Source organism: Phoca vitulina, unplaced genomic scaffold (assembly GCF_004348235.1).
Source record: "Phoca vitulina isolate PV1807 unplaced genomic scaffold, GSC_HSeal_1.0 scaffold66, whole genome shotgun sequence".
In the NCBI taxonomy this organism is placed as follows: Eukaryota; Metazoa; Chordata; class Mammalia; order Carnivora; family Phocidae; genus Phoca; species Phoca vitulina.
In genome coordinates, this window is record NW_022589769.1 from 5,194,497 (window position 1) to 5,214,345 (window position 19,849).

At 44.7% G+C, this 19,849-nt stretch overlaps 1 protein-coding gene across 2 annotated transcripts in view; it reads right to left on the reverse strand.

The window, feature by feature from the left end:
• Positions 1-19,849, reverse strand: part of CPPED1 (calcineurin like phosphoesterase domain containing 1) — a 101,252-nt gene that overhangs the window by 65,559 nt on the left and 15,844 nt on the right. Inside the window, exon 2 of one of the 2 annotated variants that reach the window (XM_032392170.1) lies at positions 14,930-15,148. In XM_032392170.1, the coding sequence (XP_032248061.1) occupies positions 14,930-15,148 (219 nt within the window). The remainder of the gene's footprint in view (positions 1-14,929; positions 15,149-19,849) is intronic. The other variant, XM_032392171.1, reaches the window with a different exon arrangement.

A 19,849-nucleotide genomic window follows, 5' to 3' on the forward strand; every position in this document is an offset into this window, starting at 1 on the left:
ATGGTGGAGGAGGGATGGTTCAGCCACCATTTATTCAATGCGTATTTCATGCCAGGTTCTTTATCTTGCCTCTTCCCCACAACAAGCCTCTGAAAGTAGGTACCATTATTAGCTTTGTTTTCCAGAGGAGGAGGCCCAAGGTCACGTGGCCATGACAGGACGCAGCTGGGGCTGGTACCCAGGCAGGGAAGACAGATGCTGTGGCCTGTGCTCTTAGTCACTGCATCAGACTGCCCTGCTGCAACCAGAGGTGAAAGGAACACAAGAAACACACTCCATCGCCTAATGGGAAGAGCTGCAAAGTCACACTGCAGGATGGGATGCACAGAAGGGTGCAGAATGGAGGCCATTTGTAATAAGTACACCACACGGGTGATGGCCTGAGCACATGACACGGTGGAGGCAGGCCAGGTGGCCAGTGGAAGGGACAATTTGATGAGGGGCCACACTGTTGGTAGAGAGTTCAATCAGGCAGCTGCAAAAGTCCTGGCCTGGGCATCTGGGGCTAATACAACAGAGGTGAGTCAAGGCTATAGGGAGAATGAGCCACACTGGGTAGGGGGCCGGGTGGGGAGGAAAGATGGTTCAAGAATGAATCCAAAAAGTTCACATCCTTATGACTGAAGGAACAATGAGATACTACCAAATGGAAAGGAAGTTCTAAGAAGAGTGAGTTTGGTTTTCCCATGATGAAAGTGAGTGGAACAACCAGGCAGATACCCAGGGAGAAGCACAGAGTGAAATCTGGCCTGGGGGCGGGTGAGTAATAGGGAAGCACAGAAGTGATGTGTAAGCTTCCATTGGTCAGGCTCTTTGTTAAAAACAAGTAATTCTGGCTAGTTTAAGCAGAGAACAATTGACTAAAGGGTATCAGGTAGCTGCAAATCAAAGAAAGCTGGAGAACCAGGTTTCAAGGCTAAGAGGGGAGAGGCAGCACCTAAAATCACATGCAAAAATGCTTCCAGGGAGAAACACTGGGTGCACCCCCCAACCCTGGCCTGCCTGGTGACAATGCAATGGCCATGCTGGATGCTAGTAACATTAGGACCCTGCCCACTGTTGCCCCTGGAAAGTGGGTGTAGCTGCCAACCCCTCACCAGGTCAGATCCTGCCTCTTTTCTGTCTACAGCTGAAGATTCAAAATCCACTCCAGGTGAGTCTGAGTGGTTGAAACCAGGTCACATGCCTGAGTCCGAGCTGCAAGGGAAGCAGGAAAGAGCATCAGGGCTTCTGGGCATCTGGCTTCAATCGCAGCAGGTGGTTTCTGCCTCCCTCAAAGGTACTGGGAGGCCAAGCATAAACATCCACTGAAAGCATCTGGTTCTGTCTTTTCTAAATAACCAATAGTTAAGTTTGCCCTTCACAGATAAAAAAAACCTTTACATGTCTCAGAACAGAGAGTTTAACATGGTGATGATGCTAAGATTTTGAAGAAGATGGTTGCATTCATCTTTGGTGAGTCTAGGGGCTGCTATAATGATATGGTCAATTTTTTTCTGCTGCTGGGTGCCCAGTGGTCCTGGGGCAGGCAGTCAGCAGGCCCCGTCACTGGGAATAAGGAAGCTGTCTTCTGTTAGGAATTGCTGCAAATCTCCCACAGCACATGCCAAGGGTTTTTGAGGTCCCTGGGTTATGGACTCTGGGGACCATTTTTAATTTACCGATAAGTGAAATTTTAAAATGTGATATCTTTGAGTACCGCTGCCCTGGTCTATTAAACAAAGAAAAGCAACTCCCATGACAATATCATCCTATTAACCTAAAGCTGATAATGTCGATGTGGCCCAGGGCTGGCAGGCTGGCCTAAATTGGAACTAGACCATACCTGTTTCTGCCTGCACACACCCGCATGGCCTTGCCCTTATATGGACACAGAGACAGATCCTTTTGTATTTTGCAGCTTTAGATACAAAAGAGCCTCTAGGGGTGGCTGTCATCATCAAACTCAAGTCAGGCTCACCTGTCCCCCACCTGCCTTCACCCTTTTCCCTGAGTTTTCATGCAGCCTTGGCCCATTGGAGGGTGCCAGATAGAAGGCCTGACTCTAGGACGTCTGTGCCCTGCGAGGGTCCAGTAAAAGGAGCCTGCCCTCTGAGTTTGAGAGCTGGGCTCAGCCACAGCATCCCACACCGGCTGGGCAAAGCTGGGAAAGCTCTCAGACCTGACAGCTGGCTCATCTGGAAGAAGGGATAAGAACACCATGATCTCAGAATAACACAGCTACCGTGGTGGCTCCCCACTACCATAAGTAACGACTATTTACAGTAACAAGCTCTTCCCAATTTCTGTGGCCACTTTGGTTTACCTAATGATATGGAATGAGTCAGGAAAGACCGTTTTTGAAGCGATTACTTTAAAAAAAAAAAAAAGAAAGAAAGCTACAGATACCAGGAACTCAACTCAACTTAGTGAACTTGGTATTTAGTTTCTAAAAGTTGGGGTTTCATTTCCAGACAAAAAATTCCTTAACGAGGGCGCCTGCATGGCTCAGTGGTTAAGTGACTGCCTTCAGCTCAGGTCATGATCCCGGGGTCCTGGGATCGAGTCCTACATCGGACTTCCTTTGCTCTGCGGGGAGCCTGCTTCTCCGTCTCCCTCTGCCTGACACTCTCCCTGCTCTCTGTCAAATAAATAAATAAAATCTTAAAAAAAAAATTCCTTAATGAAAACTGTGGAGAAGAGTTAAGAGTCTTATAATAAATAGATTGATTCTCATCTACTGGAGATGGCAAACTGGGCTTGACCTGAGTCAGAGAGCTGGGCCACTCTCTACCCCCTCCCTTGTGTTGAGTGCCCTGGACTTTCATTTCCACATTACAAACACCCTCTCTTTTATTTTTACTTTTTTGGGGGGTGGGGTAGGGCTCAGACACAGAAGACAATAAACTTGATCTTTCGGGCCACTAGGGATATTATTTAGTAAGAGGATAAAAAATACCAAAATGGACTAGTTATACCATATATTAGGACAAAAGCCCAATTTCCACTTTTCTTAGTATTACCATTTGATTCAACAGTCTACTTTTAGGAGTTTATCTCACAGACGAACAACAAAAGGTGGATAAATAAAACGTGGTAGATCCACACCGTGGAATATTAAACGGACGTGAACAGGAGCGGAGCGCTGACACCCGCTATGATGGGGAGGAACCTTGAAAGCACGATGCTCAGTGAAAGCCGCCATTCATAGGAAACGTCCAGAACAGGCAAACCCACAAAGTGTGCTGGTGGTTGCGTAGGGCTGGGGGTGAGGAGAGGTTGGAGGGAAACAGGAAATGACTGCTAATGGGTGCACAGTTTCTTTGGGGGGTGACAGAAATGGTCTGAAATAGATGTGGTGATGGCTGCACAACTCTGTGAATATAATGAAACCACCCAACTGTCCACTTTAAACGGGTGAGTTATATGGAATGGGAATTATATCTCAATAAAAAGCTCTCATTTCAAAAACCCAACTAGTAGAAGTAATTGTGGTTATTGTACAGTATTAAATTCCATACAGCATTCTAAGCACTTTTTGAAGTTTGATGAGAAGTGCCATGATTATCAGCACTTTACGGATAAGGACACTCGGCCACGCAGAGAGGTAAGTCGCCTGAGGCTCTCCGGCCGGTAGACAAGGGATCCGGGACTCGTGTTTCAGCAAGCTGACCTCACAGCCGTATTCCTAACGGTGGCACACGTGCACAGAGGTGCGGGTTCCAGCAGGGGCCCTGGGTCCTGGTCGTGACACAACGGGACACAACAAAATGTCCACCAGCTGGGGACAGATGACAGACGACGTGCACTCTGGTAACTCGGGTGCCTGTACGTGCTGCCGTGGAAAACAACAGAAATGACACAAATGCTGTCTTTTTGGCTCCCATTCTGCTTTTTTACAAACCGCTGCACGTGCACGTGTACATAAGCTTGACGATGTTCTACCATTTTTCACGAAAAACTACTGACTGGTTTTCTCTGGAGGGAAGTACATGAGTGGGGGCAGGAAGGCAGACTTTTTCCTGTATACCTTCTGGCACTGTTGGATTTGATCTGACGGTTGAAGCCATGCGCGTGGCGGGTCACCCAGGACCACTCCAGCTTCGTGGAAGCTGCTCTGACCCCACACGTCAGACCAGGGCTGCGCACCGCCCTCCCTCACAGAACAGCCTCTCTCTCTACGGCCACCAGATTAGTCCTTTTGTGCGGCCTCTCTCCTTGACCAGCCTGGATGCCTCCTGAGGCCAGGCACTGGGCCTGGTCCTTGCTAAGCTGCACCACACACATACACAGGCCCTCCATACCTCTCTGCTGTGATGGGTCGGACGAGTGAGTAAATGAACTACAGTCGAATGACCTGACTTCGACAGCCGACGGTCAAGGCTGGAGCCAACCGGCGGAACAGGAGGACGCTGCTCTGGGACGTATCAGGACTGGGGACTCCATGGCACAGGCAGCCTTGAGTGCGACTTAAGAAAATGATTTATTCCTTCAGTTAAAAATATTTAGTTTCATCTAGTGCCAGAGAATTTATAGAGCCATAATCCTTTCCATCTCGAATCCTTTCCATTATCTTCTCCTGATTAATTGAGGTATGTATATTCATTGATCTAAAACTTTGCAAGCCTAGGCATTACTCATGTAGGGATTTAGTGCCACACTGCCAACAGATCAAGCTTAATCAGGTTCTACTGCTTTTTAAATTATACATGTTATTAGACAAAATTCATTTAATTCTGCATCTAACAGCTACAGCTTATTACACTGGCTGCTCCCAGACATTTACTGCAACTCACTGTTGAATATGTACTATCAGCCAACTTAGGATACAATTAATAAAATGTCTGACATAATTGGCGGCTTTGGTATGATTTAGAATATGCCTTAATGTGTTTTTAAAAAAAAAAAAAAAAGATGAAAGAAGGTATATTATCCGAGTGAAATTTCTGAAGTTGCTACCTTACAGATCAATACCAAATTTCTTCACAAGAATATTTATGGATGATGGCAGCAATATTTCACCCAAATAATACATAAAGGAAGGAAGGAAGGAAGGAATAGTAAATTTTTTATACAACCCAAATAATGTGTATTGAAAAGAACTTACCATGGTTTTCCAATAAACTATTCAGGAACTAGTGCTGAATATAAATATTCAAGAATCTAGAATTCCAAACGTGCAGGTGAGTTTCTAAATTCTGAGGGTTACAAAACAGGTGCCCCTCAGTGGTTCTGGCACTTAAACATGCCACGTTTCCAGTCTCTCATTATTTTTTTCATTTCACATTCTAATCACTTGACCAATTACCTGATAATTGAACTCCTCTGGGATCATGTTCCTTTTTAGTATTTCATTTAGTCGCAGAAAATAGGCCCATCAAAGAGGTGAAATGTCGCAATTCCAGGAAATGAGTGTTTAGAGCAAAAAACAATGAAAGGAAAGATATAAATGTTCCAATCAGCTAGGCACGAGCTAGAAAGACACTGGTTTGGTCTCTACAATATCAGTTTGCCAGGGAACTCTGCACGTTTCTGCATCATCCCTCTGCCATCCCCAGAAAGCCCCTAGCGTGGGGCAGAGGGTGGAAGAGGGTTCCAGAGCAGACTGCCACAGGTTCTTGGCCTGATGGCATCTCTGATCTCGGCTGACTACGAGGGAACGTGTCCTCAGATGGAAGTCGAGGGCAGGAGCACTCAGCTCCTAGGTTCTTTATCCTTCTTTTGAGTCATGGAGCCCTTGAAGGATCTGATGAAAGCTACAGACCTTCGCCCTACTCCACTCCCCAAGGCATCCATGCAAGTACACTGGCTCTTGCCCAGTTTGACGCGACTCACCCTTTGACAACTGTCATTTTTTTCTCTCTGGCTAATCTACCATCTTACCAACCACAGTGGCCCTTAAGACCTGCTGATTTGTTTCAGCCCCTCCCTCGGGTCTTGACTTCATAAATGAACTTATATTTTCTTTGGCCCTGATTGGTCATTCCTTACTTTTATTTTTTTATTGTGTGCTTCTGTTTATTTTCATCCTTCTCAAACGCTTCATGGAATAAATGAACCAATACAAGGCTCTCAATTTTCAGTTTTTGATCCAAACACTGGAAACCAGAGAGAAAGAATACAGAAGGGTTTTTGTTGTTTCCCTTAATCAAAAGGCAATTGTTTGCTACCTCCTGCTATTCAGCTCCAGCCATTTCTTTTCACTAAATAATCAAACACCCACATTTTCCTAGCCACAATTAAGCAGCCTTTTTAGCCTCTAACTAAAGGTAGAGTTTATACTTTGGTCAGTTATAATATCCACATGTTTTGTGTGGACAGGACAGCTCCGAAGGGCAAACAAGAGTATGTCGTCCGTACGTGTGCACGGAGACGGCTTCTTCATCTGGGGTCCACGGGGACCTGGGAACCTACATGGGGAAACACTACAATTTCACTCACCTCTGTTATTTAGCATTTCCTCCTATTATTAAGCGGAAAATCACAGAGGTATTATTAAGGCTCCTGTGACTGTGTCACCAACAGAAACCACAAGGACTTTTCATATCCCGTAAGAGTTGTTGTAGATCCCTCCCGATACTGTGGAAGCTCAGCACCACTTTGAAATGATGGTAGTGATTAGCCTGTTAGACTGTGTTGTATAACAGATCAACAAAGAAGTATGTACTTTACTCTATCAAATAATTTAAAAATATTTTGATAAGTGTATTTCAATATGCTTGGTTTCCTTTGAAATCCTATGCATTTTATTTTCTGCATTTAAAAACATTATTCTGAGAGGTGGTCCAGAGGTGGTTTGCCAACCTGCCAAAGGGGTCCAAGGCACAAAACAGGTTAAGGTGCCCTGACTGGGGATAAAGAGCTGACACAGCCAGCAGTGAGCACAGCCCCTCTGCCAAGACACCATGTGGCCAAGTGCTGGGGGGCTGGGGGGCTGGGGGCGGGGGCGGCGGGCATGATCACGGCTGCCAACAACGCTGCTTCTGATCACACAGCTAATCAGAAACAACTTCTCAAGTAATGCTCCAAGCTCCCCAATTAGTAATATTAGGTAAATTAGTTCAAACCACTTTCAATCAGCCTCGGCAGAAGGAAGGTATTGTCGCTGATTGCCTGGAAGCTTTAACAGGCTTCTAATGGATGTGAAGGATCTAAGGAGCCACGGGGCTGGCTGATTGCCGTGGGTTACCACTGCTCAGCATTCAGCCACACACAACCCCCTGGAAGGGCTGAGGCTGACAGCCCCGCCCACCCCGGGGCCTGCTGATATCTGAACCCAGGCACGTCACTTCCCAGCACTCATGTCACCCCTTTTTATGTTTCTGTATGTTAAGCTGTATGGGAAAATGTCTTCAAATCTTGGCATTTCTTGGAGCCTGGAGTAAGCACTTAAAATAAAAAACTCAAGGCTAATGAATCACACAGGTGAGGAAATGAACATATGTTAACTGAGCTTTAAAAAAAAAAAAACGAACAGCAATAAATCCTACTGCGATAGGGACAAGAGGGTTTCTGTTCAGTGGAAACTTTCTGAGTAGCTACGGTGTGGTGGGCAGTGCAGACACTTACCACTTGTATGACAGGGACTGAGACGCTGGTGGCACCAAAGAGGGAATATGGAAGTGTGGGTCAATCCCCAAGAGATGTCCACCGGGGAACCACACAACAAACTGACTAGGGCAGATCCCAAACCCAGACAACCCATCTGACTTCCAGAAAAACTGACCCGTGTACGCAAGAATGTCTGATAGCAGTGTTGTTTAGATTAGCTCCAAGATGAGGAGATTATCGGTATGGCCAGGGGAGAGGATTAACCAATTATGAGATCTAATCCATGGAATGCAATGCACTTATTAAAAGCCTGACATAAACCTCCGTGTATCAACATATAAGGATTTTCCAGGTACATGGAAGGAAAAAGTAAGTCACAGAACAATGCACACAGAATAATGACATTTATATAAGACACGGATGCTCACATATGGGGTGACCCCAAGGGAAGGACTTGGGTGAGGTCACACAGTTTATTCTAGATGTAGATTCTAAATCTTTACAAAGGGAAATATTGACATGTATGTAATTTAAAAATCTAATAAAATAATAATAAAATCAATCCCTATCTACCACGAGGTTTGACTACTACAAAAGATCAGAATCACACACACACACACACACACACACACAAAGAATGTCGCGTGTCCATGTTTCTTTTTTCTAGGTCAAGCAAGGACTTTTGTCTGTTTTTTTCACTGATGTAGCAGAAGCACCCAAAACATGGCCTGGCACACAGTAAGCACTCAGCAGAGCTCTGGTAAATAAACGAACTGACTGTTCATTTAATCCAGAAGTGTGTGCTGGTGCCTGCCCTGTGCCGGCCACTTGCTACGCATCATGGGAAACACAGAGTGATTCATCTGACCTGCATTCAGGGAATGCCTTTCCCCTGACCAACAGCGTCAGGCACTGGATGAAAAGACACACCAATACAAGCACACCCCCCACCGCCCTGTAGGAACTTGAATTAAGCTCAGAGGAAGGTGAATTTGTAGAGGTTGCAGGGATGAGATAAGGTCTTTTCTTGGCCAGAGCCTTAATCCTGGCTTTGTTATTCAATGCCTCTGAGGCTTTGCTTCTCATAGTCTGTCTTGTACCAGAATTATGGTCATGTGTTTGGTGCCTACCCAGCCGCGGGAAAATGAACACCAGCCCTCCCGGATAATGTGAACGCTGGAAGGACAAATGGCTTATTCTTTGCCTGAAGCCCAGCGCACTAAACCACTCCATCTTTGCTCGATATGGTTTCATTTCCCAATTCTATCCATTCATCCTAGAATGAGAAATCTCGAAGTGGGGAAGGCGTCTTGATGGTCATTTGGCCATGGCTACTCCTATCTGGACCTCGGCCCAGCCATTCACATCAATTTAAGGCAAAGGGCTACCAAACTAGATTAAATAGGATTCTTCTGGTTTCACTGGATCTTTTCAAAAAGCCACAATCCCCATTTACTAGTAATTCTACTTTAAGTTCCCACAGCAGCTCCCAATTCCTAACCACCACGCTGCTGATCCCTTTACTTTCCAGCCCTTGACAGCTGTTGTCTGCAGACACCCAGCCCTTTTCTGCCTAAATTAAGACTTTTCCACCTAAGTGAATTATTCTGCACTTATCCATAGCAAACATCACCTTGGTGCATATATCCTCTCCTTCGATTTGTCAGAGTCACTTCTGAATTCAAGTCCATTTTCATATTCAGTCCTTTTGGTCCCAACAAAAATGGTGCCCAAAATTCAAATACAAGATGCCTGGGATCATTTTAACTTTGAAACTAAAATGCGGTTCCTGTGCAATGGTGTGCATATGTTACCTCGGGAGAAAGTTACATCAGAGGAAGGAAAAAGCCTTCTGCTTCTAGTGATGAAGGGCTTCTTCGTCCATAAATCCAAAATTACTAATATTGCAGATCCGTATGTTCTTATCCCAACGAGGGGCCAGGCCTGCTTTGAAACTGGGAGTTTTTCAAACTTGAAAACAGCAGTATTGGGCATGGGGCACATATTAAATGACACCCAGAGCTAGGTCTCCGGCAGCATCCCATTATGGAACACCATAGTATTTCACTTGCAAAACAGATGAATATTCTCACTAAGTAGGAGTAAAGGGAGGCTATAAATAGCCTCTTGTCAGTTCAGGTCAGTTTTGCTGCCAACTGAGTTAGTGTTCAAACTTGAGAAAAACTCTTGGCTTTCAGAGCTTTCTGGATTTTGGAATAGCAGATAAGGGATTATGCACATGGACATGACCCAAATCAAAGAACCAGTTCTAGCTCTCCTGACCATTCCACATAAAAGCATGCATGTGGGATTGTTTTCCGGAAGATTCTGGACAAGTTCTGTTTTGACTGTGCATGGCAGAGGTCACTCCACTTTAGTTGTTCCAACTGTTGTTTAGAAAGCAAAATAAGGGGCACCTAGGTGGCTCTGATGGTTAAGTGTCTGTCTTCGGCTCGGGTCATAATCTCTAGGCCCTGGGATTGAGCCCTGAGCTGGGCTCCCAGCTTGGCCGGGAGACTGCTTCTCCCTCTGCCTCTCCTCCCTGCTGGTGACCCTTCTCTCTCAAATTCTCTCTCTCTCTCTTAAATGAATTAAAAAAAAAAAAAAAATCTTAAAAAAAAAAAGAAGCAAAATAAAAGCCACAAACTTAAAACATTTCCCTTTGAGAGCTGAGCATGGTAAATCTAAAGTAATAATAGTTCCCTTGTTAAGCACCATTATTGTTAACAGTTCAAGGGAATGTCCACAAACTACTAGTGTACACATAAAAATTGTACCTAATGCAAAAAACACAGGGCCTGGTACATTTTTGTCTAGCAAGTGCTTCTCAAACTTGATTGTTCATAAGTTCACCTGGGGATCTCATTAAAATGCTGATTCCATCTCATCAGATCTGGGTGTTGCGGAAATTCTACATGTGGAACAGGCTCTTGATGGCTGCTCTGGGGCCCACCCTTTGAGTAGGGAGGCCGCAATGTGAAGTATGTGAGGTTTGAAAACAGCTGGACCTGAGTGAGATCCTGACTCCACCACTTACAAGCCGAGTGACCCCCGGAAAAGTACTGAACTGCTCTGAGCCAGATTCCACCATTGGTTAAAAGGGAAATAACAAAGACACCCTCTTCTCATGACTCTAGTGAGTAGGTGAGCTAGCAGCCCCAGGCGGATGCACACCCTGAACTGCATCCTGTGCCATCTGCATGGTAGGCTGAAAATGGCCCCCAGATATGTCCTCACCCCAAATCTGTGAATGTGTTATCTTACACGGTAAAAGGGGCATTTGCAGATGTGATAAAGTTAAAGATCTTGAGATGGAGACGTTATCCTGGGTTATCTGCGTGGGCCAATAATCATAAGGGTGTTCACAAGAAAGAAGCAGGAGGGTAGGTTTACAAGAGAGAATATGAGAAGATGAATCAAAGGTGAGAGGAGAGAGAAGATGCTGTGCTGTTGGCTTTGAAGATGGGAGGAAGAGGCCATGGCCCAAGAAACGTGGGCAGCATCCAGAAGCTGGAACTTCTAGAAAGACGGCAACCCTGCACACCCACTCTAGACTTCTGACCTCCAGGACCGTAGGAGAATATATCTGTGTTTGTTTGAAGCCACGAGGTTTGTAGTAGTTTGTTACAGCAGCCGTGGGATACTCATACACCACTGGAATAATGTTAACGCAGGCTTGCCTCGCTTCACGTAACAGAGGACTTCTGGAGCTGAATCATGAACTACAATGAAATCACGTAACAGTTGCCCAAGCGGAGGTCAACAAACAAAGGCTCTTCAAAGGAGCCTTTATCTCTAGGGAAGAATGTGTTCTGCACACTCTGTTTTGTTTGGTTGTAGCAATTTTTAATCAACGGGCCAGACATGCACATTAATAACAAACCATTCTATGGCCTGAAAGGAACTCTTGTACTCGAACTGCATCACCACATTCCTATCTGTCAAGTCCTCACGTGACCTGCTGAAAACTCAGAAGGTTCCTGGGGACAGTACCAGTGGGTCAATGCCTCCACGTCAGGGCGACCCAACAGTCACCCTGGGCTTCAGCCTGAAGGACTGAAAATCAATGGTCTCAATATTTGTAGAAATCTCCACTTGCTATTTATAATGTGGCTTATCCCATAGAGAAGCTTTATAAAATAAGAAAAAAAATAAGGTAACCAAAAAGACATCTGCAGAATGAAAACATGTGATTCAAAACTAACTAGACTTTGTCCTGCATTTCTGGAGCTTTCCCTAAAGGCCGTGGTACCAGGAGGGCCCCTCACCATCCCTGGTTTCACACTTCCCTTACCTGACTCTAAGCTCCACGGAAGAGCTGCCCTTTCATTTCCAACCATCGTATCCACAGCACCTAGGGCTTTAACTGGCACTCAGTGGGCACACAGTAAGTATTTGTAGATGAACAAATATTGTGATGAATATGTATAATGGAAAAGTGCCATTATGACTTTCATTAGAAAGAGCATTATTCATAAAGTTCTTTTTTCTCCAGTTTGAACTTAAAACTACTTGGCCCAGGATATTATTTATGGTAGAATTAAAAGTATGCTTTCTGATTTTATTTGCTTATTAATACATGCATCTGATAATTAACAATGTGCTAAGCAGTCTAAGCAAATAATTACTTTTCTAGTGTCTGCCCCTGCGTATGAGCTAAATAAGGAGGAAGCCACTAATTGCATATTAAAAAATGGTAACTAGCTTTAAAACATTCTGTTTAATCTCAGACCACAATATTCAAAATAGTTACAGTCCTTCCACTGGCTCAGTTACAACCCCACAAAATAGTCCAACTCTTCAAAACAGATGTGAATTCTGCTTGGGTCACACTGAATATAAAATTATGTGTTCAAAAGATTGCCGGTTCACATTTATAAGGTCTTCTGACCAACGGAAAAAGTTGATCATAAAAACCATATTTTTTAATTTACTATGCTCAGTATATTTTATTCAGGAAGCAATGAAATTACAGAGAGCTTTCATTTTAAATCTTATTTTGAAATATGACTGAATACATTAACATAATTCAGAATGAGTCGGTAAACATCTACAAAAACATGTTATATAATTTTAGTGAGTCCTATAACATTTCTTTCTTTTTTCTTTTTTTTAAGATTTTATCTATTTATTTGGCAGAGAGAGAGAGTGCACAAGCAGGGGAAGTGGAAGAGGGAGAAGCAGGCTCCCCTCTGAGCAGGGAGCCCGGTAAGGGGCTCAATTCCAGGACCCTGGGATCATGACCTGAGCCGAAGGCAGACACTTAACCGAATGAGCCACCCAGGTGCCCCTACATTTCTGTTCTCAAAGAAAAGAAGCCACGGGACATAAAATTTGTAAAATTGGAATCTGACCTTCAAGTGTCCATTAAAAGCAGAAGTTTGCTTACTGGATGGTCCAGAGTGAGAGACCTAGCTGATGCTACAGTGCATATTGGGCCAAATGATTCCAAAGAACCTAGCTAACAGCAAATCAGACCATTTGGAAGCAGTATTAATCTGGTCAACTATGGTATTACCTTGGCTTTACCTGGTAAACCAAGACTCCGAGTCCTGCTATGATTTCTAACTCCTTTAGAAACTGGGGCACTCTGTGGTCACTTCAGCAATGTACAATATCAGCACCAGGAAACCCTCGGTCAAGGGTCACCAAGGATGGCCCAGTTCACAAGCAGCTAAGATTTTACCTCTCTACAAAACAAAACTCAGCACCATCCTGTGAATGTGCTTCTGTACCAAGCTGCTGAGACGTCCACCACCTGCAGAGAGACAGAGTTGTCTGACCCTTCATTGTGAAGCCCCAGGCCACTGAGGTTTTGAATGTTTACTGCATCAATGGGCTCTTGGTTCAGAAATGGAGGCTCTGAGAAGGAAAGGGGTCAGTCCAAGTTTACCCAGCACATCAGTGGCAGGTGTGGAGCTGGGTCTCTGTCCACTGCCTTATTTTCCTTCTTCCCCACCTTGCTGCTTTTGCACAAGCCCAACAGCAGGACAGGTTCTCCGGGGATGACCACCCTGGGTTCTCCCCAGTGGGACCCAATGAATGACATGGGCATGTCCACATCCATGACTTTGTGTTAAATACCTATAAACAGAGAACGAGGGCAGGCCTGAGGGTTCCTCTTGCTCATGATACTCACTGGACCTTGGGGACAGTGATTTTGGGCAGCCCCTTTCCCATTCTCACATCTTCATTTTGGGATTCTTCTGGAGAGGTAGGCTGCCAGACAAGTGAACCTTGAGAGGGGAAGAATGAATGCACACCAGCTTACCACAGAGTGCCTCAGCTTCTAAAGGCCCTGGAAATCACAAGACTCAGAGCCCAGGTTTACAAGACAGTATTAGCCAAAGCAAACATGCATGGCCACCACGGTGTTTTCTGCAATGGTCTTCAAGCCCACTGCTGTTCCAAAGGCAGAGACCACTGTTCCACTAAGGGTGACCATGGCGGTCTACTCTACCTCTCTGATGGGCAGGCGCGGTTCCATCTGCTTATACTTGCTCACTGGGCTTTACTCTTGCCTGGGGGAGAAGGTATCAGAGGAGGAAACAAAAATGCAAGAGAGTTCTAGAAGGCATCTCTTATTTTTACATTCTATCTCTCTTGTCTTGAGGGGAATCATTCTGCTCTTCAGACCACATTGCTGCAGTAGAGATGACCCCACACCCTGGCTTCAAGGGGCCATGTGAGCCGGACAGCTGTCAGTCTGGGACTTTGATTGGACCACCAAGAATAAGGCTCCTTCTTTCTGTTGTGGGTTCTGTGAGAAGGATGTAAAGCTGGAGCTCCCAGGAGCCACGACCTAGAGAGAGTGCCTGTGTAAGAATGAAGTCAACCCAGAGGAAAGCAGGGCTGAGTGAGAGAGACCAAGTCCTGATAACAACCTCTGAGCCTCTGGATCCAGCCATACCTGAAGCCCAGATTTGCCCCTGGATGTTACAGTCCCATAAAGGAACATGCACCTTTAATTTAAAACAAAAATTCAGTTTAAGTTAGATTTCTGTCACTTGCAAATGAAAAAGCACAAAGACAGGAGAAATTAAAGTGTAAGAAGAGAGGAAATAAGAGATTACACTTATGGATATGGTATCTGGAAGCAGTTCAAGTTTGTCCCCTGGAAATAAAGGTGACACGTGGGAGGCTGTTCCATTTTTCAGAGTAAGTTCAGATCATCAGAACTGTAGCTCTGCCTAATTACTGTGATTAATCTCGCCAAATTCTAAATATAAAATGAGGGTGCATTTCCTGACATTCAAGGATACTCCCAACAGCCATGGAGAGAAGGAATAGGCCATTACCGAATAAAGACATCTCTTAAGAGAAATCTTTTTTTTTTTTCCCTGCTCAAATGCAGTCATAACTAGGAGGAGAGAGGTCACATCAACAGCGCAAGTCTTACCTGGCATGGCATGGATGAGGTCCCCGCAAAGAACAAAGAACCTGGGTTTGGGCTTCAACTTGTTGATGGCCTCAACAGCTTGCTCAGTTAGACGGATCTCCTGCCCCCACTCGTCACCACCACTGTCACTGTCCCCAGTGGACCAGGCCTTCATTAGTCCAAACTGTGGGTCTGCGCCTTGGATGAAGTAGAACGGGCCTTTCCATTCCCTTTCCTTTTCTTATAAAAACAAGGAGGGAAAAAAAAAGGAGAGGGAAGAAATATTATAAAATCTGTCAGGGAAAGCATCCAGGTTATCGTGCAAGTGGATACAATATTTTTCTTAAATTAAGTAGGTCATTTTAATAAGCTGCTGTTCAAACATACCATTTTCCTGTCATAGTCTAGAGGATTTTGATTTATACTAATTATGCCTGGGACCTGGTGATTCCCAAAGGCTAGGAAAGACCACGTGGGCCGCAAAAGCCAGGCAGCCAAGCTGTTTGTTTAAAACTAGCCGGCCAAAATGGAGCGCAGAGGCACACCAGCCACGCTGTATAGAGGGTATTAATGTTTAATAATAGTTTTTAAATTAGAATTAAAAATACCAGAAATTGAAAGCTGCCAGAAGTATTATATTTAAATTACTAGGTGAAGTGCTTTCGAATCTTTTATGCCAGGCTTAATGGCACAATTTGCACTGTTTCGGGGGATGTGACAGAATTTTAATTATAAAACTTGGAGCTTGGAAGCTCTGGCTATCTGGTAGGAAATGCAGTGCCAGAAATGAAATCTTGAAATGAGTTAGTCAACGAGGAAAAAAAAAATCGATGCTAACATTTCAAAGGCTGCATGATGTGGGCTTAAGTGAGGTGTGAGGCTAGGGAGTGGGGGGAAGCGGGGGTGGGGGGAGGGAGGGAGAGGGGATTCTTTATGTTCTTGGGAAGGGCGCTAGATCACTTGCACCAAAATTATTAGGTTTGCCCTTCCTATTGGTTCCGCTGAACCTAAGCTCTGTGGGCCACAGGTCTCTACCCTTGTTAGCCAAAAGGACTGCAACCAGTAACTGTTTTGCAGAGCTGGAATGGCCATTGGTGGGCATGGGAGCCCTGTGGGTGTCAAACCTCACCCCCCGCCCCTGGTGACAGCATCCTTTCTTCCAACAAAATCTTATATGGTAGACCAATGTTGAAAAACAGAGCCGCCTCTGCCTGAGCTGGATCTGAGGACAGAGCAGTCTGAAGACCCCCAATCTATAGCCCCTGCATTTATCCACTGAGAAAACGGAGGCCCAGAGAGGGGACATGACTGACCTAACGGCCACCAGCCATCAGTGGCAGGGACAAAACCACAATTGTGAGGCTGTTTTCTTCTTTTTAACAAATTAGTATATTTTGCATGTTAACTGAATAAGTGGCATTTCCTTTGGAAGTCATGAAGATGTTACGATTTCCAAAAAGCTCCTTGGAGTCATTTCACATCTGTGTGCTCAATTCATTCATCGATTCGATAAGTATTTACTGAGAGCCTACTGTCGACCATACGTGGTGCTGACGATACATGGCTGGACCTAGACAGAGGAGGCCCCAGATCTCCTGGGCCTTAGTCCGCCCAGGGGAGACAGACTGTGAACAAGGAAATGAGCAGGGAATGGAGCCGGAGCACCAGGTCTAGGAGCAGGAAGGCAGAACTGATGGCTAATTTCAACTGGATGCACAGGGAAGGCCTCTCTCTGAAGCATGTCATCTACACTGAGATCTCACCGGCAAGGAGCCAGTCTAACCTTTCTAAATTTCGTCGCCACCCGCCCACCCACCGTGCCTTGCTTACTGTCATCTTAGAGTGGATCTCTGACTTTAGGCCTCCCTTCTTTCTCAATTCCTTTTTCAGAACCTAAAAATGCAAACGTGCGAACTACCTGCACATAGTGTATAGAACAAATTGTATATGCAAGTTAATCCACCAGTTCTGGACCCACAGCTCAGATTGTTAGCTGCTTAATCAAATCACAACCAACTTGAACTCAGTCTGAACAAGGAGTGCATAAAACCCTGGAGTATGCATCTTGTTGCTAAGTACGGGGATCGAGCGCGATGATGGATGTGAACTCGTATTTATGGAGCCCTTACTACATGTGGCAGAAGGACTCCAAGAAGGTCCCAAAGATCCCTGCATTGTGATATTCACATCCTTGTGCAATCCCCTCCCCTTGAGTGTGGCCTGCACCTAGAGACTTTGTTCTCATAAGCAGAATACAGTGATGGGATGTCCCTTCAGGGATTAGGCTACACCATGATATGGGAACAATCTAAATGTACCTCGATGGATGCATGGATAAAGAAAATGTGGTATATATGTACAATGTAATATTATACAGTCTTAAAAAGAAGGAAACCCTGCCATTGGAAATAACATAGATAGACCTAGAGGGCACTCTGCTAAGTGATATAAGCCAGCCACAGAAAGACAAATACTACCTGATCTCACTTCCATGTGGGTTCTAAAATAGCCACACTCATAGAAGCAGAGAGTAGAATGGTGGTTTCCAGGGGCTGGGAGGAGGGGGAAATGGGAGAGGTGATGGTCAAAGGGTACGAAGTTTTAGTTCTATAAGACAAAGAAGTTCTGGAGACTTACTGTACAGCATAACGTCCACAGCTAACAATACTGTACTGTATACATGAAATTTGCTAAGAAGGTAGAATCTATGTTAAGTGCTCTTACCACACACACAAATAATAATAATAATATTATAATAATAATAATAATAATAATAAAGAGGTTGCAGGAAACTTTGGGAAACGATGATATGTATGTTTACGACCTTGATGGCAGTGATGGTTTCACAGGTGTTTACTTATCCCCAAACTCATGGGGTTGTACACATTAAATATATACAGCTTTTTACATGTCAATCATGCCTCAATAAAATGGTTAAAAAGAGAGAGAGGAGAGACAGATTAGGCTAGAAAAAGACCATGACTTTCATCTTGCTCGCTCTCTCTCAGAGCCCTTCTCTGGAGGTAAAAGGCTGCCATGCTGGGACTCACCTACTGGAGAGGCCAACGTGGTAAGGAACAGAGGAAACAGCCCGTGAAGAGCAGAGACACTCCATGCAACAACCCACAAGAAGCGGAATCCTGCCAACAACCACGTGAGCAGACTTGGAAAAGGACTCTCCCTTAGTCGGGCCGTCAGATGAGACCACAGCCCCAGCTGACATGGTGCCTGAACCCTGTGGGAGACCCTGCAGCCAAAGGATCCTGCCAGGCAGCACTCAGATCCATACAGAAACTGTGAGATAGCTCTTTCAAGCTGCCAAGTTTCATGGTACTCTGCTACAAAGTAATAACAGATACTGAGCATTAAAGATACAGAGTCAGCAAGACTTCTTCAGGAGTTCAAGGCTGGTGTCATAAAAAAAAAAAAACAAGATTCCGATTTGTGTTTTAAAATTAATTGTTAGCATTATTCATTTATTTTAAATAATAAACTTTTTATACTGAATGCTTTTAGCGACATTCCTGTTTCTGAGGCAGTTTGCAGAGCTGTTTAAACTGGGTAAATTAATCAGAACCAAATCAGGGAGGTGATTGTCACCCCAAGGTTGGTGCATAAATCAATCTTCTATAACAGAGAGAATTTATAAACAGTTTTCTACAGCAAACATTTTAACGAATATAGTTTCCTACAACAAATAGTCATCGTCTCGAAAAGTCAATAGTCCTTGGAGGTATTAAAATAAATCTTTCATTATTATTTGTTTACTTAGTAAAATCTTGGATAGAAGCTCAATTTTATGATGACAAGGTACAAAATAAATAGACTTGACCTGAAATAAATGACAGCTCACATATCACTATTCCACCTGCCTTATCTATGTAATAAGAGCAATTTGACTTGGCGCTCTGCCTTCTCAAAAGCACCTGGGTCCTCTTAAAGTTCTACTACAGAAGCTTGTGGTCTTCAGTCTCATCTTAATATTAATGAAGGCTGCATTACGGGTATTTGAGACTTAATAATGCTTAGTTGCAGAGGGAGGAATCTTTTGTAAATGTCTACCTTCCCCATCCCTCAAAACGTTATGAAAGTGAATGCTTAACAACACTTGCCTTAAACTATTCTGCCAAAGTCCAGAGTCACACCCAGGGCAGGGCACAGGTATTAGCTGACATCTACGTCTTGCTCTACCATCTCCTGCAGGGCAGAGCACGTGTCTGACCCTGGCACAGTCCAGCCACTTTCTTTACACTCCCTGAAAACACTGTTCCGGCCATTCAAGCCATACAAGTTCAGAATGTTGAGCTCTATTCCCGAAGCACCCCAATACACAATCAGAGCATTTTTTTAAAAAAAGATTTTATTTATTTATTTGACACAGAGAGAGAGAGAAAGTGCACAAGCAAGGGGACAGGCAGAGGTAGAGGGAGAAGCAGGCTCCCCGCTGAGCAAGGAGCCCAATGTGGGGCTCGATCCAGGACCCTGGGATCATGACCTGAGCCAAAGGCAGACACTTAACCAACTGAGCTACTCAGGCACCCCAATCAGAGCATTTTTAATTACTGAAAAAAAGAAAGACACTTAGGCATCCAGCAAACTTTTTTTTTTATTTTCCTAGTCAAAGAACTTAACTATGGGACTGCTTGGGTAAGTGATAAAGGCCTGATAACCCCCCAAAAAGGAGAACTGCTGAAGTGGAGGCTGAGGGAGAAGGTGGGTATGATAGGAGGGCACCAATGAAGCATGCTGCACTGGGCGCGAGGAGCAGAGCTGGGTCTACACCTCGGGCCTCAAGGTGTGGCCCCTGCACCAGCATCAGCATCAGCACCTGCGAGCTTGCTCAAGAGGCAGCATCTCAAGCCCAGCCCAGACTACGGAGGCACAGTCTGCATTTTAACAGATCCCCCATGTGATCTGTATGCAAATCCAGGTTTGAAAAGC